This window comes from Pithys albifrons, chromosome 13 (genome assembly GCF_047495875.1).
Source record: "Pithys albifrons albifrons isolate INPA30051 chromosome 13, PitAlb_v1, whole genome shotgun sequence".
Taxonomy (NCBI): Eukaryota; Metazoa; Chordata; class Aves; order Passeriformes; family Thamnophilidae; genus Pithys; species Pithys albifrons.
In genome coordinates, this window is record NC_092470.1 from 5,304,254 (window position 1) to 5,329,958 (window position 25,705).

Here is a 25,705-nt window from a genome sequence, read left to right on the forward strand (position 1 = left end):
CAGCACAGGACTCGGGGTGAATGAGGCCCTCTGAACAATGCAGTACCAGCTCCTCTATACTGTTATCTCTTCCCTTATACACTCACAGAAAAAAAGAAAGTGAGGCTATCTAGTCATAGAATTCCAGCCTGAGATTTCTTTTTTGGTCAGAGAAGCCTACTTGGAACATTGGTATCAGATGGAGATTGAAGTGGGTCGTTCCAGTTTCAGTGGTTATGGCAGCTGGTTCATCAGGTCTGGTGAAAACAAACATGGCTTGGAATGCATTTAGGGAAGTGCTTTAACAACATCTGCTCTGAGTTCAGTGGCAACAGCTGGATTTGGGTGTCAGAGGCAGTGTTAACAAGCACAATGGAGAGGAATATTTTGTTCCAATGGTCTGATTATGGCACGAGGAATTGAGAAATCCTGTATTTTAGTTCCTGGCTTACCACTGCTTTGCTGAGAGGTCTTGCTGAAGTCTTTTAGATTCTCTGCAGTGAGCATCTTACTGATTCCATCTCCTGTAGCAATAGCAATAAAACTGCTTCAGTGAACAGCCACAAAGGCGGGGAGCCTGATATGGTACAAATGAGCCTTGCTTAGAAAATCAAGCAAGGCATATGGTTTTCCTGTTTTAATTTTTAGTAGAGAGGAAAGTTGTCCCAGCAGTGCACATGGGAGTGATAATATCTGAATTTCCTGTTCTCACTCAGGAAAACACAGATGTAAAACAACTTCTGTCTATTTTGCCATATTTCAGGAAATGCTCTCTCTTTAGTCTGTTTATAAGGAGAAACTAGAATGAAAGAGTGGATTTACAAGGGAAGGACCCCTCAAACTGATTTGGATTTTTGGGGATCTTTAGCTGTAGTAGTGTGTTACAGAATGGTGAGTAATAATTAGAAAGTGACAGTGAGACTGTTGCAGGTTTTGAATTCTGGTCCAGCGTTGACCCTGGTGTGGCAGCCTGGCCAAGGTAACCACTGCTCCTCCTTGTCCCTACTCAGAAGGTGCTGAGGTGTATTTGTGCACCTTTGGTGCAAAGTAGAGTCATTTCAGTAGCTCCTTGATTTTCTTTCTATGTATACTGCTAGAGGGAACTCAGTAAATGAATGGTTAGCTGTTATTCAGCCTTCAGAATGGCTCCATCCAGCTCTCCAAAGTGCCAGTTTATTACTCATTTTACTTGGCTGCAAGGCATTAATAAAACATGAAGGCTAAAGCTGACTTCATTGCACTTGGAAATCCATGCAATATAGCTACACAGGCTAGGAAATCTCATTATTTGCATTCATTTGCTACAGGAGAACAAACATTTTGCATCAATGAAGTTTGCTATTTGTGAGTTTTAATTTAGATTCACCATTAGGCCCCACTGCACACTCCCAGCAAGATACCTGTGAAAAGCAAAGAGACAACCCCTAAGAATTCGTTTTGAGTCTTTCTTTGAAGCAGGTCTGTACTGAACCTGGAGCTGTGATGGTCCAACCTGGTAGAAGATCTCAGTATCTCCATACTCAGCCCATTTTAAAGAGTGTGCATGTGCTCCTCTCTCCTGTGTGTGCCCCCAGGGATGCTAACCCTGTGTGGGGCACTGACAGAGGGGCTGTGCTGGCAGAACTGTGGGTAGCTCTTGCAAAGGAAGAAAATCAGACTGGATTATACCACTGGTTTTACCAAGGACACATCCAGCACTTGGCTGCCATCCTATCAAAAGCACAGCACAACAAATGTGTGAATGGCCCGCTGGTTTTCCCAGCTTTGGAAGAAACATTTAATAGCCAAGTAGATCGCTATAACCAAAAGCAAAATCCTGAATTCTGAGGACCACAAACCTCCTGCAGGACAAGAACTTGGATAAATATGATCTAGTTTGGTCCACCTGGGAAGTGTCAAAAGGAGTCCTAATGGTTTAACAAATGCCTTGTACATCTTTGAAGCATCACCAGTAAATGGAGTAAGGGAGATCTGATTTATACCATCCGTTTGACTTTTGAAAAGGCTTTGGCAAATCCATTCTCTGAGGAAACTAAGCAGCCAAAGAAGGTAAGGCACAGTCCTAATATGGGTAGACAAAAAGAAATGGAGGGTAAAAGTAAATTGTCAGGCCTCACAACAGTGTCAAAAGAGTTCTTTAGGGATGTCAGCAGTTGAGCAAACTCACAAAAGACCCAGAAAAGGGTGTGAGCGTTCTAGTCACTATTACTGTTCATTTACTTTTTCTGTTTCCCAGGATTTAATATAGAGAAGAAAGTCATTAACATTTAATCTAACTTCTTGTGTGACATGATCTGGGACTAACCCAAACGGATTGCAGATTCAAATCGAGTATCTGGGATTGAGCTAAAGCAGACCTTTTATTGAAAAAAAAATCTAATCTTCTTTTTAAAATTTCCTGTGACAGAGAATCTACGAAAAACTTCACCATGTTAATCTAGAGGTTATTTGCCCTCAACATTAAAACTTATTAACTTAATTCTGGCCTGAAGGCGTGTGGCTTCCAGACAGCAACTACATCTGCTGGTGTGAGGATTCCTCTGTGTTCAGGTCTCCACCTCTCCATGTGGGTACTTACAGATTATTATCAAATAATTACTTGCACTTCCTTTTGCTTAACCAGAAAAGATTAAACTCCCAGGATCTTTTCTATTAAAGATTGTGTTCTAGTTCTTTTCCGCTGAGCAGGGTCTTCCTCTTACACTCGGTGCTAACACCTTCTTTCTCCCACAAGTCTTGAGCAGAGTTTAACCACCTTTTTGAGAGTCTTCTGCACTGGGAGACCTTCCCAGCAAAGAGGAAGGGCAGGATCACCAAAGCAGCTCTGATACCTCTGTCTTGTACAGCATAGAGGGCTGTACATGGTCGAGGGCTACGTGTTCCAGCCTAAAAGATCTCCCTCTTGGAAAAGCCAAAATAAGCTAAAGAATTCCTCCGGCTAATTAAAGTCACAGGAAGATGTTTTAGCAAACTCAGCCCCAGGCTTAATGGGAAAATGAAATGTCTTCAAATCTCACATTCTTTAGGTCTCAGTGTGCTCTGTTCATCCTGCTCCAGTCTCCTCCCTTTAAATGTTTAGTTAATGTAGTTTACTATACCTTCTAGGAGGAAAGGCCATTCTCTAGAACTGAAAGGTGTGGGTGGCAAAGACATGCTCTGAACCTTTTCTCCATCTGAGAAGTTTGGATTTATAAAAGCAACAACAAAATTGTGAGCTTTCCCTCCCCATTACTCATGAACAGGGTATTTTTATCACCACACATTTCTAAGTAAATCCTGTCCCCTAATCCTGTTAACTGAAGCCTTCAAATCCAAGGAAGTAGAAGTTTGTTGCTCCACTGAAACAGGGATTCGTGAAGGGTTTTGCAGAATGGTGAGAAACAAAGACTGAATTAACAAGCACAGAAGTGGCTAATTGTATATACAATTTTTCTTGGAGCAGACTCTGAACAGCAGCTTGTCAAGAGTCCCATGTGACATGAAGTTGCTCAGAAGGGGGAAAGTGGTGGTTGCTGTTGTTGTTGTTTAACCTTAAGTGCTTCCTCTGGGGATGAGTGTGCACTGAGATGTCACCAGCTCCAGGGTGCTCTTCTGCCTGACATCTCTCCATGGGAACAGCAGGAAGTGATGGCAGTGTCTGGGTGTGCTTTGCTGAGCTGTTATCTCTCTGGGTGTGCACAGGGGTTTCACAGCAGCCATGAGCAGAAGCAGCAAGTACAAATAATCATGTCCTGCCAGGCAAGCAAGCAAGCAAGCAAGCAATAAATCAATCAATCAATCAATACATAAATAAGTAAGTAAGTAAGTAAATAAGTAAGTAAGTAAGTAAGTAAGTGGAGCAGGAACTGGACACCACACACAGGTCAATGTGATCGAGTGAATGCCCATTGATCACACACAACATGCAGTTTATACAGGGTTAAAGCTACACACCATTGGCTAAGTTGAACCTCACACCATCAGGCCACAAACTTTAATTGGTTATAATCCATATTTCACAAGTCCAATGTTTATATTATCTCATCGTCACTTTTTTCAAGCACCTGCAGAGTCCTGTGAGAAACTACTGTGTGAATTCCTAGGGAGTAACCTCCTCCCTACCACCCAGCAGCAGCTGGACTCCTTGCTGCTTCTTAGCTGGTTTCTGTCTCACAGGATCCCACATAGATCTGAATTGCTCACTCTTCATTTCTCTGTAGCAACAAGACACTATCACTCCTCAGATAACCTGGGAAGCTGAAGGGGCAGATGGGCTGTGCCACATCAGGCAAGACTTTGTGCCAGTCCCAGTGAAGGAGAGAGGTGCCCCAAGGCATTCTGCAGTGTGTAACTCCTGGGGGCCCAGCCAAGCCCAGGGTGGGACTCTGGCCCAGTTCTCCAGGGCCACAGGCAGCTGATGTACTGAGCAGGAACCAGCCGAGCCATGAGGGAAATGCTGCCAAATCAAGCAGCCACAAATTGCATCTCCACATCATCTCCCCATGTGTGGGGCTGCATATACTGTCACATCATCTAGAACCCTGTCAGAAAGATTTAAGCTTTTTTTTTTCCTTAAAAAGAAAAGAAACAGAACCATTTTCATTCTCCTCCTAAATTGCAGCTGGTGAAGCAAATGCCATTTTCCTGTTTCCCTCGTGTCCCACAGGAAGCATCTTCGTGAAGTTGCTCCATTGAACAGAAGATTTAAGATACCATCAGGCAGTAGGAGAGCACAGGAGGGAATATGATTCTGTCAGCTAATGGTTTAGGGGTAAATCAGGAAGGCCTGTCTTCTGTCCTGCTCCCAGAAATGTTTCTACAATTCACATGGGAAAGGGCATTGTGTGAAAAGGAGACAGAGTCCAGGAAGCAGCATCTAGAACTGCTGTGTGTTGTCCTGCCCTTGCACTGAGCAGCCCAGAGCAGTAACATTAGATGCAGTTTCTCACTGACTTCACAAAAAACCCTTCAGTATTCACAGAAGAGCCAGGTGAGCTCCATCCCTCCCCTCACAAAAACACACACAAGGCTGCCATCCACAGAGGCACATTTTTATACGTGATGAACTGATACCATCAAGGCCATGGCCTCAAGAGTCTGCTGAGCTTTGTTTAAACCCTTACACAAAGGTCAGCAGAGTGTTGAAAACAAATGAAAGCACAGGCTGGTAAAATCAATCACGGGGAGTCCCTGGGTGGGCTCGAGAGGCACTGCAGGTGGGCAGGGCACTCCTGCTGCTCATCCAGCACTTGCCAGTGTTGAATCAGGGCCAGCCCCTGTGGCGCTGGCAAAGAGCAAACCCAAGCTAGTCCTTGGCCTGTATGCCTGAGAACTAGGGAGAGGCCTGCAGGAGAGATATTAATTATCACAGTCTGAATGTGGCTGGCAAGGGGCATCCAGGGAAGGGCAGGCACAGGTAAGAAAACATGGAATGAACCTTCTGCCTCCACCCCTCTGCATTTACTGGGTGTTTGATCTTTGTCAAGTGTACAGCACTTGAACTTCCTTTGATTAGGAAGGCCAGATCTCATTTTATTATTAGCCACTTGGGTAATACATTGGTTCCTAAAATACCATCTAAATAAGAGGGAAAAAAGCACATATTCTCTTTTTTTTTCTCTTTTACACACATACCCTTCTTGTTTCCAGAACCAGCAGGTTTAGCACTATCTTTCAAAAGATAAGGTTTTCAGAATTTCAGCTTAGTTGATTGAGATGAAGAGTGACCATAAAGAATCTTATAATGGAAATGCAGACCCTCCTTTAATGGTGACATTGCAGCACAACTTTATCATGCAGGTGAATGCAATGCAGACAATTCTCCCCCTGCCCTCTTCGTGTTCTTTCAGAACTCTGCCCTGCTCTTGTGCTTTGGATCCCTTCTCTCTTTTCCCTGCCCCAGCTCCCCTCAACAAAGCCTTTTCTAAACCTAAACAAGCAGAAAGGAAACAGCACCGAGCTGGCATTTGAAGACCATGAGGTTGTTACTCTGCTGCCTTGTTGTGTTTCCCTGCTGGGTTTTGGTATCAGCAGGATGTAGATGCTTCAGTAACACCTATAATTAAACAAAAGAAACAAATGACAGACAGAAGCCCAAATTGGACCTGGGGTGCTTTTTTGATCCAGAATTGAGGCAAAAGTTTGATCAGCACAAGCACAAATGTGAACATGTAGACACAGGCAGGTGCAAACTCAGAGGGATAACCTCCAGATTTAGGGTAACAAGACCTTCCTGGTGCTGAGTGGGCTACAGGCAGTACCACAGAAGGGCTGGTTTCTAAAAGCAAAGCCCAGACAGAGAAGGCCTTTATTTTAATCTCAGAATTATTTTCAGCCTTATCAAGTGAAGCTTTTCCCTTTCCTCTACTTATCTCCTTTTCTGACTCTGCTGCTGAGCCACAGACATGGCAGTGGCACAAATCACTCTTTCCCCCCCATGATAATGGGAATGTCTTGGGGACTCAGACTGGCCTAACCTGTTTGCTTTTTGTAGAGGATGTATTTATGCCAGTAAGAATGAAATGCAGGCAGAAATCCTGTATCTCCCTTGCCTTTGGCAGTGAAGTTCTACTCCATTTCAGTTACCGAGTGGGAGGGATAACTCCCTGAAACATCCCTGTGTCTGTAAGGGGCAACGATCAGCTGGGATCTTCTGCTTGAAGCTCTTCTACTGCCATATGGTCTAGACATGCTGACTAAGCTTGGGTTTGCAATTTGGCTGTTCTCAGGAGTTCAGAAATCGTGAATCAGCATGGAAATGTCTGGGTTTGTTGTCCAAAATCACGACACGCCTTCTAGCTGCCCGCCTGGGGAAGTGAAGCTTATTGATTCTTGCTTGGTACCCATCAGTCTGTCAGCTCCCTCCTACTGATATTTCAACCTGTTTGATGGTTGGAAATGAATTTGACAGAAGGATTTTGTCTAAAAGATAATATCTTCCCACATAGGAAGTAGGTGGCTGGAGTAAAGAGAGAATTCTGCTTGAGTCATAGAATCATAGATCTGAAGGGTAATTTAGGTTGGAAGGGATCTCTGAGGGTCTTCTGTTCAAAGCTGCTGCAGCCCATGGCACCAACATCAATAAATGACTAGAGCATGACAGTACAACTGTGAATTATGGAGGAAGGGTTTGTGTTGAATCCCGCACATCAGACATAGGAGACTCCAGCCACAAGGCATAAATCTCTGGGATGTTTCTTCCACAGCCATTTCGCTCACAGAGAGAGCATCTTGTTTCTAATTCATATCTTATTTCAAATGTTTCAATGTTCTGCTTGTCTTCAGCAATTGGAGAGAGGGAGGCATCACTGAAGTACATCCATGAGGATTGTGGGTTCTTAAATCAGAGCTGCAAAGTGCCTGACAGGTGGAATGGCTGGAAACTTTGGGTTTGAAAACAGGATGTTGGGCTTGTTTGATTAACTTCTTCTGAGAGAGGGTTAAAGTCAGCCCTGGCAGAATGCAGTTCAGTAACAGCAGAGTCTGGAGTTCCATTACCATTACCATTGTGGGAGACAGTGGCACATTTCCCAACAAATCCAGCACTGCATGATAATCCAAAATAGTACAGTTGATGTAGACAAGAGATCCATCGGCAGGACGGGTGCAGAGAGGGACCCGTTATTCTCTGTGAGGCTGCAGCTCATTAAATGCTGGTGAAAGGCGCTATTTTGGGAAAGACTCATTTGATAGTCACTGGGCTGATCCACACTGAGCAAACCTCCCCATGGTGTCTGAATCCTGTCCTGAACAACTCCAGATCAGGGTCGAAAAATAAGCCAGTGCTTGTTTTTCAAATGGAAATATGATGGAATATACATTGGAAGGCAAATTTCACCAAGATGCAAGCTCGATATGAGCATTTCAGTGTGAATACTGGAGAATTCATTGGTGGAGTATAATGTAAAAACATAGGTACTTTGTGAACTAAAGGTAATTGGGACTAAATCATATAGTTGCTCTATCTCAGGAGCTTCCTCTCTGAGCTCTGTAGTTTCTCCAGAGCTCCATACATGGTTACTTGTCTCTGTTTTTCTATTTCCATGAAGGTTTCTGTTCTCCAAGGGGAGTATTAAAGGTCAGGTGGCAAGATGCTCATGCTAATCAATCTGTTCCCAGCTAGGATTTTCAGCTGCTTGCTCCAGCGAGGATTACCAGCTTTTGCAAAACATCTAAACATCCTGAAAATCTCAGGGGGGTATTTTCTGCAGTCTGTGACTTTATTCCATAGACACCAACATGGCTGATTCTTTGGATAACATTTCCTTTTTGCAGTCCAGTGGCAAAGCTGTTTGTTATCTGTAAGCACATTCCCAGCAACCCCCTTATATCCTACACAAGTGCTCATATTTTGATCTTGGTTTTAAGGGCAGAGAGAGTGGGATTGCTCCAGATTTGTTTACCACTGGAAGTTGGAATGAATATTGCTTTCCAAGCACTTCCTGATAGAAGCTTTTCTGTCCTGGTGTGTTCTCCTCTCCTGCTGCTGCCTCTCTTGCCAGGCTCCGCAGCCCGTCATTGTCAGGGATCTGTTCAGTGTCTCTCTGTTCCCACTGATGGACTTTGAATCGTTCTTTCTCAAAACCCAAAGCAATTTTTATGCAGCAAAGCTGGACTTTTCCCATCCATCCTGACATCCAGCTCTGTGGGATCCTTCTCTGTTCCCCTGCTCTGTGGGCTGGCTCCCCTGAGCCCAGAATCCTGGCCTGGATCTCCCTTCCCATTGCTCAGCTGTTTCCTTGATCCAGACAGATGCTCAGGTGCTCTCCTGGCAGGGCCTTAAATAGGCCTCAGCAGATGCTCCAGCAGTTCATCCCCTGCTTTACAGCCTCTGTAAGGAACACCACAGAACAGTAAGAAAGCCCTGGCTGAATTTCAATGAGTACAGTGTGACAGCACACTGTGGTAATTAACAGGGCCGAGGGGGAGATAGGATTTGTGTATTTATCATTATTATTTCTTCATTATCTTTTAGGTATAACATAAGCAGCAGAGGCAGCGATTGCAGACCTTACCACCAAAACTCTAAGGTAGAATTTCCCTGTTTTGTAGTGTTGAATATTTCATGAGTTTCAAATGCCAATTATGAGTTACTTGCTGCCTGCTAAGAACAATAGGCAGCTCTGAAAGGACTTGCTCCCATTCTTCCAAGCTATACCGCATGTTCATTGACTCCTTTTTCATCTGACAATCCAGAGGTTCAAGGTGATGGCTGAAACTGTGGCTCAAGCAAAGGTGGCCCTAAAAGAGCACCTTGCACCACTGTTTTCTGTATCCTGAGCTACAGGATATCAGATTTTATGGCTCCCAGTCTATTCTTCTGAAGTCATGAGCTCATTTGGAATGTAATTTTTCCCATTTGCATTGCAGCACTGGCTTTTTATTAAAATAGCACTACATATATATTTCATATATATATCTCATATATATATATATCTCTGAGCTGGCAAAATTCCTCAAGAAACAAACGAATCTTTGGCTGCTTCACCTGCGTTCTCCCTACCAAATCCATTCCCTTTGTGTCTATGCCAAGTCTTGGAGCAGAGTCTGACAAATATTGTTGAAAAGGAGATAACTTCCCTCAAAAACAGTTCCACCTTTTCCTGACAGGTGACTTCTCTATCACTGTGCAGCCAGTGATTACACTTAGTCCTCCAGAAGCTGTAACTTTTCTGAAATATTCTAAAAATATGTCTATAAAGGTACATTTGCTGACATGGAAAGCACTGCCATAATGCTGGCAATAAATTATGTCTATGATAGTAGTTTCATACCATTAGACAAGGATAATTCCCATTCCCCTGCACTTAGTTCTTGGAAGGCTCTCAAATAAAATATTACTTTGAAGTTCTCTGGACACAAAATTGTCATTATATTTTAAGGACTTGAAAAATTCCTCTAAGTTTGGTGCCTGTAGTTTCAGTAAGTTTTTAGAAGTGTTTAGGAACCCAAACTTGGAGACAGAGGTACACAAGAATGTGAATGTATCTTCTGGATTGAGCAGTTTGGGTGATTCCATGAAGCTTGATGTTTCATAGAGATATGTAAAGGTACCTGTGGTCTGTATCTGAGGCATAAAAGGTGTGGCATACAGCCTGGACAGTGGTGTCTGGGAAATGCCAGCCAGAATTCCAGGCACAGGGATCCCTGGGTGCTTCTGGAATGGTGCAGCAGAGTGCCAGGCCCTGACTCAGTCTGTGCACCTGAGCATTCCCTCCTGCTGCAGAAGGGATGCAGGAAGATTCTGCTGCTGGTGTGCTCTCTGTAAGAGGATCTGATCTGTGTCACCACATAACACAGCACTCCAAGAACACTCCCAGGAAGGCCAGGGAATAGAGGGTGGATATTTCCCCAGTGCTCAAATACCAGTAGCTGAAAGAGAACAAACAGCTCAATTCCTTGAGCATGTCCTTTACTGCTCTGTCATTCTCTGGGAACATCAGGGACTGTGTTTAAGAAGCTGCATCAGTTTCAGATGTTGTGCACCTCATTAATCAAAACACATCCTCTTGGAAGGCAGTTGATTGCAGCTCAGGCAGAGAAGTGCTTATCCCTCAGCATCCCTAGTGCCTGGAGGAGGGAACAAGAAGAGGGAAAAGACCTTTAGTGCTCTCACTGGCCTAGTTCACATTATCTGATCTACAGGAACATTTGAAAACGGAGGTTTATTTCCCCATAAAAGCTCATTCTATCAGAAATTGGGAAGAAAATAATAGTATTAAATAATATTTGTGCTGGGTAACTGCACTGTAGAGTATTTGAAATGAGTCACAGCCAGTCTGGGTTGTGGCAGGAGGTGGGAGGAGAAGAGGAGCAGGTGAACACATCAGGAAAGGATTCAGGAGAGAGCGGGCAAACAAAGCTGAGGAAGCATGTGCTGTCTGTGTGTATGGTGAAGTCACTGCTGATCATGGCATTTCCTTGATGTAAAGGAACATCCTGCTGCTTTAAATGGCAGAGTTACCTATTTGAGAGGGAAAAGGTGAATATTTGCTCAGGAAAGCAGAAGTGCAGAGGTGGGTGAGGATTTCCTCCCTGCTTGCAGTGGGCATTCCTTGCCTGTGTTCAGCCTCCCTGCCTTTCTCTAGCAGGTAGGATCTTAAATGTCTGAAACAACAAATATTCTAGAAAGCCTCACATACTGAATCTGTGCAAAGATGTATACAGAAGTCTCTCCTATGGCCAAACAGATTTATAATTTACCTCCACTGGTTTCAAAGGCTTGGCACTAGGAAATAATTTGAACTACTTTATCAGTCTTGAACATAACAGGATAAGCAGCCATTCTCAAATAAGCACAGGCACGGGTAATTGCTACCTCTTTTTCTCCTTTTCTCCAAAATATCAAAAGGGAGACACCTGATTTTAGCTGCTTTGGCCTCCGTTTCATGAGGTGCACTGTGGCCAGCAGTGAAGGCAGGAGGATTCCCACCCGGAGCTGTTCTTTTCCCAGGAGCATCCCCCGGAGCCGCGCCGGGTGAGCCGCAGAAAGTGCTGACTCAGGTGCCAATGGGAGGTGGGTTTTCCCCGCGCCGCAGGGAGAGCCCACGCATCCCACCGCCCGGCCACGCATCCCACCGCCCGCCCAGCCCAGCCCAGCCCAGCCCAGCCCAGCCCAGCCCAGCCCAGCCTCCCCAGGCCAGCGGGGGAGCTCGCGGAGATGCGCCTTGCTTTTATTTATTTATTTTTAATGACTTTTACAGACCCAGCCCCGCAGGGGAGGAATGGTACCGGTTTGCATGACTAACGGGGAGCGAGGGAGAAAAGGAAAAAGGGTCCATCCAACCCTTCGGGACTCTGCGGACGGGCGCGAACGCAGCGTGTTCCCAGCAGGCAAACTTCTGCTAGGCAACACAGGCACTCTCCGAGCCCCTGCTTTGCATGCAAGTGAGATTTTCAAGGTGAACCGCTGTTTTCCCTTTAGATTTGTATTCGCCCCTTCGCACAAAACCCCCCGTGCCTACACAAGCAAACCTGCCCCCAGCAGCCACACCTCTAGGAGGAGAAGGGATCGCCCGCATCTGAGAGAAAAGGAATATTCTCGCTCCTGTTTAATTATTATTTTCATGTTTACGATGCTGCTGTTTCTCGGTCCGCGGCGGCGCGGGGGCTGTGGCCGATGAGCCCCGCTGGCCCCGAGCCTGGGCTGCCGGCCCGCAACGCCCCGTGCCCGCAGGAGCGGCGGCTCCAGCCCCGGCGCTGCCGGGCGTTGCCCCTTTAAGAAGCCCGGGTGCTGTCTCAGGTAGGCAGAGCCTGTGTGCAGTAGTCGCTCCTATGGCAACCCAATAGAATGGGATCGCTTCATGAATATTCCCAGGAGCAGGGGCTGCATGAGGAATAAGTGATGACAGTGATGTAAGCAAGCAGTGGCCGCTGCAGGTTGCAGTTCATTGTGTTATTGGCCGGCAGGTTGAGGAGTTTGAGGCACCCGGGCTTGAGCTTCGCTTTCCGGATGATGTCTGCCCGCCGGGAGACACGGCACATTTGCATCTCGAAGCCAACATGGCAAGGCGGCTGCTGCTGCTGCTGCCGCCCTCCCTCGCTTTCCAGCCAGGAGTGTGTGGCTCTCCTGTAGACTTCTTGCCCAGTGCTCAGGATCTGAGCAGACAGGGATTGCAGTAACACTCACCAAGGGGAGACGAGCAGCAAGTAGCCAAATCGGGACAACGGAGGAGAAGGGGGGGGGATTTTTTGCCTTCCCTCTTTTTTATTTTTTTCCTTCCCTTCCCTTCTGGATGCAGTGGCTGTGTTTTGATGCAGAGCCTGTGGATGCCACAGTCTGGTAAGGAGATGACACGCCAGTCTGTGGTCCCCTCTGCCCCTTGAGCTGGGGGCAGGGACCTAGGGGCAGTGCCGGTTGCCCTCGTTGGGCAGAGCGGGGGTCTCTCCCTCCCACTGAGCAGCAGCAGCAGCAGCATCGGCCATGGACAAGCTGCCCCCCTCCATGCGCAAGAGGCTCTACAGCCTGCCCCAGCAGATCGGACCCAAGGCGTCGATCATGGACGAGGAGGATGACAGCGACAAGGACACCCGGAGGAAAAGCATCAGGCTGAAGCCACTGCCTTCGCCCTCTGCTGGGAGCACCCGGGCCCTCGGGGGGGACCCCGGCCGAGGGGGGGACCCCGGCCTGCTGGAGACGGAGGCCGGCGGCAAGGGCGCCAAGACCAGCACCAACGGGGACTGCCGCCGCTTCAAAGGGAGCCTGTCCTCGCTGACCAGCAGGCACCTCCACGACGCGGCCGAGGAGAAGAGGCTGATCGGCGGCGAGGGGGAGCCGGCCTCCCCCAGCGAGGACAAGAGCCCCCCCGGCAGTGGGGACCTGGAGCAGGGGCTGCCCGCGCCCCCCCCGCCCGCATCCCCCCCGGAGCCCCAGCAGCCCCCCCGGGCCTGCTCCTCCACTTCCATCAAAGTGGAAGGAGGTGGAGGGTGCGACCAGATCACCCCCGATGAGGAGCAGAGGCTGGGCCAAGCCGGTTTCATGCAGAGGCAGTTCGGGGCCATGCTCCAACCGGGGGTCAACAAATTCTCCTTGAGGATGTTTGGCAGCCAGAAGGCCGTGGAGAGGGAGCAGGAGAGGGTTAAGTCAGCCGGGTTCTGGATCATCCACCCCTACAGCGACTTCAGGTACAAACCCCCCCTTCCTGCCCCACTCCAAACCAGCTGGCCTGCCCCTTCCCACACCACCTCCTGCACAGTGCACCCACCCCAACACAACTTTCCTTGTTCATCTCCTAGTCAGGGGAGCTGGAGGACACAGCCAAGATCTGCTCCACTCAAACAATCTGCAGGTTTCATTTACATTGAACCTTAATTTATTGTCCCCACACTATTATAAATTTTAAGTTCTTTTTAAACAAACAAATATCTCTTGCTTTGCTTCATTATAAGGGAAAGGCTCTCCTTAAGTTTAGTGTAAGTGGGGAAAAATGTTCCCACCTGATGCACAACTCTAGGCTAGAAGTGTGGTGTCTGCTGCTTAACTAGTCCTACATCCCCAGTTCAGAATGTGTGCTCTGACTGACTAATGCTTCCCATTTTCACACCTCGGAGTCCTCTCTCCATTCTCCTTTCCCAAGAGTTAGGAAAGGATGTTGCTACTGTTGCTGCTCCTCACAGTGTCTCACTGCAGCATGGCTTGTCAGGAATTGGTATGTGCAGGGGATGGCAGAATTCATTCAGAAGGAACTTAACACCTTCACAGTCTTACAGAGAAAGATCCTCTCTTGCATCAGTACATCCTTATTTCCAAAATTAATTTGGATAGGGAGCAGTTAGCACTGTCTTTATGAAAGTGATGTCTTGCTTTCACTCCACAGCAACATTTCCATGGAGGTTAATAAGGAAATTAACTTGTAAACCCTAGAGCCAGTTTTTGTATAGTTCTGCATAGCAGAAGGGTTGTATTTGGGTATTTCTGAGCAAAGTATTGTCTACTGCACAGGTGAATTGTCCTGTGCAATATGTATGTAAAGTACTGCAATCAATAATTAATTACTTAATGCAATCAATGGCTAAGGTTTATTGCTTCAACTTTAATTACAACAGGCTTACATCTCACATTTAAAAGCACACGGTAGAAGAACATTATTCAATCATGTCTGTCAGACTACATGATTTTATTGAATTCTTGGACTCTTCAAGAAACCTTGCAATACTCCCTAAAATCCGGTTAGCAAGGTAATTGCAGGAAAGAGTTCCAGGTTGGACTTGGGTGCCCAAAGAGCAGTGACAGAAACCTCTTGACACTCCCTATTAGGGATTTAGCAAGTGGCCCACACGCTGAGCAGCCTCAGCACTGGCACTGACCAGATTCCTTGATATTTGCTTGGATTAACAAATGTTATTAGAAGGCTATGTGAGTTGGAAGACTGCACTGTCATTTAAATTCAGTGCATTCAAGTGTCCCGAGCACACAGCTGAGTGAGCTTTTGAGGCTTTCCAGTAGCTACAGCATGATACATAGTCCTTGCAAGCACAATCCTACCCAATTCCAGATTGGAAAGAGTATAAAATTGCCTCCCAGTTGTGACTGATGGAGTAATGGGAGAGTGATCACCTTTGAAAAGAGCAAAACCTACTTCATACTCTTGCCTGTAGATCTTTGTATTATTTGCCACAAGTCTGGAGTTAAAAACTAACCACTGTGCTTTCTTGGGTTATTCTTGCAAGGTCTTCTCTGTGTGTCACACCCTCAAGGAATTTTGGATTTAGTCTTTGGATTGTATTTGGATTTATGTAAAAGCAGCATTTAGTTTGCACATCTTTGTGTCTCTGTATAGGGGGTTTATTCCCTTCCATCTTTATGACTGTTTCAGCGTAGAACCAGACTGGCAAACTCCAGTAGCAGTAGCTGAGATAACCACCTTGCCCAAGGTGAGATGGTCCTAAGAGTTTGGGTTTTTAAGGTTCCTTCTGAACCAGTGCTTATTCCTTAAAATGATGAGGTAAGTTTTTATTTCTGAGGCACTTGGCCACTCCTAGCCCTGTACAAAGGAATGAAATATGCTGGCAAGCTCTGACTCCCCCAGCCAGATGATCCCACCGAGCTGTTCTGTGCATGCAGGTCTCTGTGAATGCATGGTTGACTCTTGGTATTAGAACATAATCCTTCCCTGACATAGCTGGGAATTTGTGCAGAGAAGGCACAGGGAGTTGGATATCTGTACCCTGGGGCAAGAGCGGCCTGGGGCAGATTCCAGGTGGGCTGATCCCCCCTGCCATGAGTCTCTCCTGAAGTGGTGTGAAAGCCCAGCACACCAGCACGGTCTGTGTCCCTGCTGTCACCTGCCAGCCCCAGGTGGGGCAGTGGGACTGACGGGACATGAGGCCAGGAGGAGCTGGAGGCACCACTGCCTGGTCAGGGGGGATATTTTCAGGGGAACTTTGTTCCCCCCTGTCTGTAGGTCACGTACAGTCTGTCTGTTTGAATGTGGATGCTGCTTGGAGAAAAGGCCTGGGCTTCCATGGACAATGACCTGTGAACAATGGCTGCCTTGGAGGAGCAGTGGGAGCCTTCCAGATTTGTGTACCTTCCTTCCCACTACTAAGGAATCTGTACAAGTAACATGTTTTGACCTCTGGAATGCAGCAGACTGCACCAAAGAGCAGATATTACCAAAATATTTGCAATATCCTGACCCAGAGGAGTGTGTGTAGTGCCTTGGGAATTACGCAGTGCAATGCCTGGTTGTTCTGTGCTGTAGGTGGGTGCAGATCCCAGAGCCACAGGATCTCAGAGGCACGAGCTCCATTGTCCTGCACTTTGCTGTCCCCAAGGCTGTGCAGCAGCATTTGGGGTACCAGTTTGAAGTTAATCAATATTCAGACTCCGAACTTGCTTTCTGCCTTTTGGGGAAACCAGTTTCCCCTCTGAGAGCGAGGTGCATCTCCAGCATGGGTGGAGCTCCACATCTCGTGACTCTGGTCTCAGCACAGCTTGAGAGGGGAAGTTTTGCATGGAACACTCCAGCCCAATTTGCTGCTGCGAAATGACATTGGTGAAATCCTCTGACTTCATGGAGTTGCTTCTCCTTTGTGCTATGCAAGAAGAGTTCCCAATTTAGAACTGAACAGAGGCTTTCATCATTGTCTCATTAAATTATCATTTTAGCATCTAATATGGCTAATTCCAGTGGCAAATCTATGACCCTCCAAGAGTAAAGCAGATTAATATAGATTCAGGCTCTGTTGATCTCTGCTTTTAGTCCATTGTGAGGGGAAAAGACATCAAATGACCTTTATAAAAGCCAAGCTCAGTGCCCCTGAGTACTCCTGACTAATGCAGTGGGCTGGTTCTAGAAGCACTTAAAAGGTGTCTTAGCAATTTCTAATGAAAATCAGAATACTGGCTCCCCTTCTGAGGTGCAGATGTATGTGCTGGCAGCTGGAGTTTGTTTGCATCTGTGGTTGGTCACACATCAGTTCAGAGCCAAACTGTATTTCCTAGATCAACATTCATCTGTGACTTTGAAAGCTTTTTCACTGGGCAGATAGAATTGTAATTTATTGCTTAGAGGAAGCATTGATCCAGTACAATTGGTTTAATAAAAAAATTCCAGACAAACAATGATCTGTCTAGTTTGTAGCTGACTGAAGCATATGGGTTGTAGCTGCTGCCCAGAATTGCTTGCAAAAAAAGGGTAGCATGCTGCTTTTAGAAAGACCTGAGAACAGATACACTATCTGAGGGACCAAAATAGTCCAAACAGTGGATGTAAATAGAACTGCACATTATTCACTGCCCAGTAATCTATTAACTTCTTCACAGAGAAGAGAAGCTGCTGTCTCTTTGAAAACAATGGAAAACAGACACAATTACAGATTTTAGAATTTTTGTCTTCATTGTTCTCCCTTACCTGTAATTCTTTTCTGCAAACAGATCCTTGTTTTCTTTTGCTCCCTCTGCCAGAGCTCCCTGGTGCTGGGACCCTGGGGAGATTTCCGTGGCACCAAGAAAACAGATGCTCAGGTGTGAGGTATAAGGTAGGGGAAAGAACAAAATCATTTGCTTCCCGTCATGCTGCAGTGTCATTCAGCCCACTGCCTTCTTTGGGGGAATCAGTGGGATCTACTAATTATAGTCCAAATATCTGAACCCATTAGCACTGATGGGATGGAGTCAAAATGGGAAGGATGTGTGGTTCCCTTTCCCCCTCTCCTGAGCAGACCCTGTTTCCAGTGCCTCTCAGAGCACTGCTCTGCCTGTGGAGATGTTTTCACTGGGAAGGTTTTCCCTGTTTTGTTAGAAGGGTAAACAATTAGTGGAGTGTCCAGCAGTGCTCACTGACTTTGGCAGCTCCCTGAGGTGAGTGTTGCTCCCTGCTCTCAGACAGCAATGCCCTTTTCTCTACCTTCTGCCCAAAATTCTTCTTGTGCCAGCCTTGCTTCATTCCTGCCCACGCTCAGGGGCTGCCCACAGTGGCAAACGCTGATCCCATGACTTGCCCACTGCTCAAAGTACCCATTGTGTGAGCTGAATGTACAGCACATGGAAATTCTGGGTCAGGGAGAGCTCTGCACAGAGGGAAAGGTCAGGGAGCAGCTGCATTAGTAGCAGAACCTGTGCCTGTCGTTGGAATCCAGTGGGAAGTGCAAACAGGCCCAGGTTTGAGGGGCTCTCTGCTCTTCCCTTCCCCTCTGTGCTGGTTTGTGTTGCCTTGGAGTAACATGGGGACACTGCAGGCTGAGGGGGGTCAGATCCTGCTGCCTTTGCTGCAGAGAACTCTCCTGCCAATTCCCAGGGTGGTTTTCTGGAGCAGAACGAGGGGATCCAATCAGGAATAATATGAAGGATAATCCAAATGCTGCTGAACAGCATGGGTTGGGTTTCAGTTGTGTTCAGTGGACTTTGAATCACATTGCAGGAGAAGAAATGTCCATGGCCAAGTCATCAATGCTTCATGTCCCAGCCGACATGTCAGGAGGTGCAAGGTACAGAATCCCACACTAGACAGTCCATGCAGGAATATAGTTTTGTGTACGAGACAAGTTCAGACCCGAGCTTGAAAACAGGAAGGCCTCAGAAACACCTCAGTGTATCACCATGATGTATTTTAAGACTATATTATAATATTATGATATTTCACATGCAGAAAATTAGATAAATAAATACTAAAGCAAGCTTTGAGATTTAACAGTGGGCTGTGATTAGGATTTTCTGCATAAACTTAATTCAGGCTCTTCATACCAATCTGTTTCCAATAGGTGAAGACATTATCTCTTCCACAGAAGCCCATGGTTCCCTCAGTTCACTCAGGGATGGTTCCCTTGGGAAAAGCTATTAAACATTTTCTCCATCTCCCCTTGTAAAATAACACACCTTATTTATTATGTCTTACTCAGATCCTATTCTGAAAAAAAACCCAAACTAATTTTTTTGTGGGTTTGTTTGTTTGTTCATTTGTTGTTTTAACACTGATAAAATATTTAACCATAACACTAATAAATTTTCAATTTGCTTTGTGACACCTTGGCGAGGAAACAGGTACTGTCATCTCCAGGTTGTAGTGAGGTTGCAGAGACTCGTAGAGACTGAGGTCAAAAACATCCAGGAACTGCTGTGGTGGAATTGAGGCCCAGTTTTGCAGAGCAGAAGGCCTTGCACAGCATCCCTTTTGTTCAGAGCTCTGCCCTGGGGGTGCTCCACAGGGAATCTGCCATCCCTGGGACCCAGAAGAGAAGGACACAGGGCTAATGGCCACCTGTTCTGAGAGTAATGGGTGCTTTCAGAGAATGGGGACACTGTAGTTTGGCCCATGTGTTGGTGTGGCTTGGGGAGCAGCCAGACGGAGAAGGAGCCCTGCTGATCCCACCCACCCTCTTCCCAAGCCTCTGGGGGTTGTTACTTTGTCTGTTGTTATAGCAAAAAATCACCATCCACTGTAAACAATGACATCATGTTCTCTTTAAATCATCATCTGAGACTATTATTCTAATTCCAGTTTTGAATTGAGTGCTCTGTCTAACACCTCTGCAGGAACTTCTTGGCAGATGGGGAGTCTCCAGGGCACCACTCACCTGCCCTGGCATCACATCTCATTCCTTATCTCTTCCATTGCAAACCTGCCAGATTGGGCAAGAAATGGGCTCCTGTACAAAATGTCTTGCCTGCACACACCTGCCTCAAGCCCTTCCTCCCATCTTGGAGGAAGCATGAACTCTCTGGGAAGAACTGGTCTGAACCATGTAACAACTGTAACATACCACATAACATATAACATAAAACATAACATAACATATAACATAACATAACATAACATAACATAACATAACATAACATAACATAACATAACATAACATAACATAACAGCAGGCACTCAGCAATAGGACAAGGGGGGCTCAAGCTCTGCCAGGGCAAATTGAAGTTGGAGATCAGAAAAAAATTCTTTGCAGAGAGAGTGCTCAGGCATTGGAATGGGCTGCCCAGAGAGGGGGTGGATTCCCCATCCCTGGAGGTTTTTCAGCTGAGCTTGGCCGTGGCACTGAGTGCCATGATCTGGTAAAGGGACTGGAGTTGGACCAAGGGTTGGACTTGGTGATCTCGGAGGTCTTTTCCAACCCAACTGATTCTGTGATTCTATCTTTCTATAAGTCTATGATTCTATCATAACATAACATATCATAACATAACATACAGCCAACCTCCCTCCTGCTGTTCCATTTTGACTTTGCAGTCTAATTCTTAATACAGCATTTTGTACAAGTGTTAAGGTTTTAAGAAACAAAATCAATCCCTATCCTCTGGATTCATTGGCAGGTGTGGATTGTTCCAAGGCTGTGCTGCCCTGCCCTCTGCTCTGAAATAAGCAGTGGCCATGGCAGGGAGTTACAACAAGGGAACAGTGATGCACCAGATTCCTGGGACACTCTCCAGGCTTCAGAGGGAAACACACTCTGCCTGTTACAAACTCTTTGCTTGTTTTCTCCTTTTCACCTTTAGTCCCACTCTTTTCCAACCTGTTGTTTTCCCCATTCCTCACTTCAAGTTTGTGTTTGTCATCCCACCAATCCCTTCTCCATTTTTGAGGCTTCTCATGCTGCATCTCTTGTCCAGCCAGTCATAGATCCCAATATCCAGCTTATCATCTGATCACTAAGATTTCCTCTTAGTTTTTAGTATCTCCCCTCACCCCTTGCCGTGTTCCATTGCAGTGTGTTGACTTGGGTCTTGACTCAGTCCAGTTCCAGTCTCCATCCTTATCCTTCACATTTTTCTCTGGCTGGGTCTCTCCAAAGTAGTTCCCTCTCCTTCCGTATATTCTTAGTTGCTCTTGTCCTTCCAACTCTTCAAATAATTTCAGTTTTCTTTGTCCCCTTCCTGATTTAAGATTGGATCCTTTTGCCTAGTAATTTAAAACTCTTCCACATTATCCTTCTTTCTATCCTTGGACACTACCAATGTTTAGACAAACTCTACTAACATTTTCCATTTTTCTATTTTTTAAACTTGAAATACCTCAGTCCTTGGAGCTAAGCATTTAAAATGAATTTTTATGGAAGCACAATCTCCACTGCATTAGTATGAAGCAGATTATGTTAGAGGGAAGAATGTGTTTTCTGAAGGTGTTTATTAGTAGGTAGACATGGAATCAGTGATTTCTCAGCACTATTATGAGGAGGTAAACTTGGGTTTTCAGTACAGTGTAATTCTGGTTAGGTAACTGTGCTAGTGCTTTCTGTAGCACTGAGTTTTTTTCTGCTGTAGAGTCACTGCTGCTGCACTGAAATCCATTTATTATACAGATAAAAGAGTGATCTTTGTCTGGAGATAACATAGTGTCATTTTAGCTTGAAACCATTGAAATTTGTCTTTGTTTCTGATGTGTTATGAGCATCTCATTAGCAAGGCCATGAATCCCTCAGTTTGCTCTTGAAACCAACTATCTGAGCTCTCATCTCTGCCAGAGCAGAGATTTCTTCCTTTCTCTTATTTTTGAAAGCTGTGGTGGTGCCAAGGCAGTTATAGGTCAATTGAGTTATTGTTGGTTCTAATTGGCACTCTAACAAGCTATTAAATCAATTTACCTACAGATGAATGTCACTCAGAAAGAAAGGTGCCAACTCCTTTTGAGAACTTCAAAAAACCCATTTCCACTGCTGAGTGTAAGGGAAAGGCCAGGCCGGAGGGACGTGGTTACTGAGAGCATGAGATTCCACCCCTAAATGTTTATGCCGCAAGGTCTGTGGATGAACAGTCCAGGCTGTCCCTGTGTGGGGAGGAATGAGGCTATTTCCAAGAGGAAGAATTATGAAAATCACCACCTCTGGCAGATGCTGTTATATCCCTTTCCTGGTCTGTGACAGAGCATAGGCTCATTTCCCAGCGGAGAGACCTGTGTCCTCTCCTGCTCCTTCCCTGACTCCGTGTCCCACACACTGTGCCTGCTGGTGTAGGTGCAGCACCCACAGCCATCTGTCCAGGCAGGCAGCACCCAGCTGGTGACATCACTGCCTCTTGGGTGTCTATAGGGATCTGTAACTTCATGAGAGGTACTTAGTTGCAGAAGAGTCAGAGTCATTATGGTGGACAGGGCTCTCCCAGCAGCAGCACAGAGCTCATTCCCACACTTTGAGCATTTCTCAGTGAGGTGATTGGAAAACAGTCACTTTTCAGCCTACAGGGCAGGACAAGGTTTCTTGCCCAGGCAGCACCACTCGTTCACCCTGCAGGCTCCCCATCAGAGCTGCTCTGTGTATGACAAGCAGTGTGGAGTGCCCAGGTGTCCTTACTGAGTGGTTTTTGGTGAAGCAGGAGGCAGAGGAGAACACAGCTTGGCTCTGTGCAGCTCCACAGCTCTGCAGTGCTGACACCACTAAACCCAGGGTTTGTCAGCAGAAACAGCACTCAGGACTCCAGAAACAGAAAAGAGGGAGCAGGTGTGTACTGGGCTAACAAGGTGCTGTTGGCCTTTTCCTGCCCCCTTTCAGGTTGAGTGGTTTGCTACCTGGGAAGTGCCTTTACAAATCGGAATTACTCTCCGTGCAGCACATTCACAGTGGCTGACATCAAATATGGTCACCCCGTGTCCTGTGTTAGCTCCAGGCTGTAGGAGAACCCAGTCTTATCTCCCAAGGAGACCCTGCAGGCAGCAGGGGAAGACAGTGCTGTGAGAGCAAAGCAGATGAGCATCCAAAGGGGAATTCCAAGGTCAGCTTGAGGGCCCACCACTTCCACACTACAGGGGCACTGCAGCTTCCCCAGCAGTTCACAGAAGCTAATCTCATTTGTGGTGACTCGTCCAAATGTGCTAATTAAGGATTTAAATCTCTGCCTCTGTGGATGGAAGGGTTGTCTGTGTTTGTGCTTCCATTGTTACAGAGCTCAGAGGCAGGAGAGGAGCTGCAAGTTGCCAGCTGACTCCAGTGTAGGAGCTGTAACTCTTGGGTTTTGATTTTCACAGCTGTGCTCAAGGTGCTTGTGACTGCCAGGAGATGGGTAGCTGTACACAGAGTATCTCCTCATCCCTAGGGGTGCACAGATCCAGTGGGACTGTATGCAGAGGAACTCTGCTGGGAGTGGGTTCTCTTGGTCAGAGCCACTGTTAGAGTGTGATCCTCAGCTCCACCTGAGCACAGTGGGGGATGGAAAATAAGGTGAAGTGCATTTGCATTTGCTTGGGTGTGGGAAAGAAACGTCTTGCAAAGTTATCAGGACTCCAAGGCTCGGGAGGGAGATAACAGCTGCATTCCAGAGACTGGGGGACTCCACCTTAATAAGTCCTTTCCTTCCCCCATGATTTCAGGGCAAGGTGCTCGCTCATCCCTGCTCTAACACTGTCACCCAGGGCAGTGGCTGCGAAGGAGCAGCGTGTGCGTGATGAGTGTGTCACCAGGGGACAGGGGCAAGGTGCAGCCCCTGATTAGCCAGCCCTGCTCCCTGTGTTCCCTCACCTCTGTCCACCTTCGTGTCCAGCTGGAGGTGGTGCAGAGAGGCAGTGCAGTGACATCCTGGCTCTCTGCAGAGCAGCAGGAGTTGCAGAGCGAGGCAGTGCAAAGGCAGTCCTGGACCAGCTCTCCCAACAGTCCAAACGATAAGAGACGTGATAATGATGACTCTCTCAGTGCAGCTTTTCTAACAATAGCAAACCCACTTTCATTAAGCACAAATTCTTGATGCTTGACCTTTCCCCCTTGCTTTAAAGTACTAATGCATGCACAAGTTATTACTTCTATTAATAACAAGAGGAATGCATTTTTTCATCCCTATTTTTCTGTGAATTGTGGGGAGGGCAGGAAAAAGGACCAGTCTAGACTACAGATGATGGTCTGTTCTCCTTGATGCCCATACAAAGCATTTGTATCATTCTCCCATGCTCATTTAGCTGCAGATGCACTTTGAATCACAAGCAATGTACAACAGCCAGAAGGACAAGCTTGAAGGCAAGTCAGGCATCTGTTTTGGGCCCTGTCAGCCACCCTGGACAGATACTTTCTGCCTTGATTTCTCCAGCTTTGAAAAGGAAAATGGTGCTGCCAGAGAGCATGGAAGATGCTGGAGGACTAAAATATTTTATGTAACAGCAGATGCCAGAGTAGATGTCAGCAGGTGTGTGGTAGTTATTTACAGGGCAGTTTCATGAGAATTTCTTCTTGGTTCTCAGTTTCTGTGTACTGCTGTAGATTTGTTCTTATCTCATCCATCTTTTGTTAGGACCCCAAAAATGAGTGGATCTCTGTTCCATCACTGTTCGGTGATTCCTGAATCACCAGTTCCTTTGTCTTAACAGGGAAGGTGGTTACCAGTGCTCTACAGTTCCATGTATGGTGCTGTATTGTCTGGCACATTTAGAACTAGGCTGGAGAAAGGTAGGAAAAAGCCTGCACGGAGAGGGAGACAAGGGGAATTTTACTCTTTATGTCTGTAAATGAGAATTGTGCAGCCCCTGCATGGGGTTTGGAGATGCTCCAAAAAGAAAATGTTCCATCTTTTCCTCGCTAGTCACGTGTACTGCAAGGTGTGCTACCCTTCTTTTTGGGAATATGTGACTCCTGACTTCAGTAAACACTCTGGAATAACAGGTCTGGCACAGGAGATGGCAAGATGTCTGTCCCTTCCTGTGGTGTGGCAACTTCAGAAACATCCCTTTAGTTGGCTGACTGTTGAGTCTTTGGGATAATCTGTCGTGACCTTCGGCTTTTAGTGCACACACAAGTGTGATTGGGATGTGCCAGCCTTGGTTAGGGCCATACACTGTGTATGCTGTGGTTGGAGGATCCAGGGAGTTGGAACAAATGCCTGGGTCAGACACGTTTAAACTCCAGACTTGGCAGGGCCTTTTGGCTAAACCCTGACTGATTTTGGACAGTTTGTGGTCCTTGCTTTTGCAAAACCTCATGGAAGGTTCCACTGTTGGGGTCTCTCCTCTGTGTGTTCCTGTTGTGACTGAGCTCCTCTGCTGTCCCTTTGCAGCACAGGCACTCCTCTCTCATCTGCTCTGGATCCATCACCCAAACAGGGTGGATTCCATTGGCTTCTTGTTCTCTGTAGATACTGGTTGGAAGTTGGGCCTGAGCCTTCCACACACAGGCAGCTCCTTTTGCAGCACAAACAGGAATTTGGGCTAACGGTGGCAAATGTGGGGATGGCCTTGGACTCCTGCTTTTGAACAGGGAATCTGAAAGCTTCATTTGCAAGTAAATTCACACAGCCAAATCTGCAGTGCAGACAAAAAAAGATTTGCCTTGACATCATCTGCCCTGCTCTGAGCTCCGCAGTCAGTCAGGAGAGCAACGCGCAGCTCCAGCCTCTCCAGCTCAGCAGAATTAGGGCTAAGCTTCATCATGAGCTAATGCAAGCTGTTCCCACCCCAAATAATTGGCTGCTGGATGCTTTGTGTCTGTCTAACCATTGCTGCATGTGGGTGGATGTGTTGTATCTGTGTGAATGAGTCTGCTTGGGAAATTAATACATAACATCGGGGGTGCATCTAATAATACAGTGCCTTGTGAATGATGGGGATGTGAGGAGAGTAAACCAGAGCTGAGCACGTCAAAATACTGTACAAAGATCACTCACTGGTACCACAAGGTGGTGATTCCCACATCCTGACCACCACTTATCTCTTTCTTCCCTTCCTTCCACCCTAAACCACCTCAGAAATCTTTCAGTCCTGTGTTTCCTATAGGTAAAGTTTCAAAGCAGGAGAAAAAGCAGTGAAATTTCTCAGAAGGTCAGTCCCCCCATCAGCACAACCCTCTTTGCAGGGCCGAGAACCCCACAGTGAGTGGAAGAGGCAATGCCTATCCATGA

At 46.5% G+C, this 25,705-nt stretch overlaps 1 protein-coding gene across 1 annotated transcript in view; it reads left to right on the plus strand.

Annotated features, from left to right (window-relative positions):
* Positions 1 to 12,880: 12,880 nt before the first annotated feature.
* HCN4 (hyperpolarization activated cyclic nucleotide gated potassium channel 4) overlaps positions 12,881 to 25,705 on the plus strand; it is a 95,675-nt gene continuing 82,850 nt past the window's right edge. The window contains exon 1 of the mRNA XM_071568447.1: positions 12,881 to 13,581. Coding sequence (XP_071424548.1) covers positions 12,881 to 13,581 — 701 coding nt within the window. The remainder of the gene's footprint in view (positions 13,582 to 25,705) is intronic.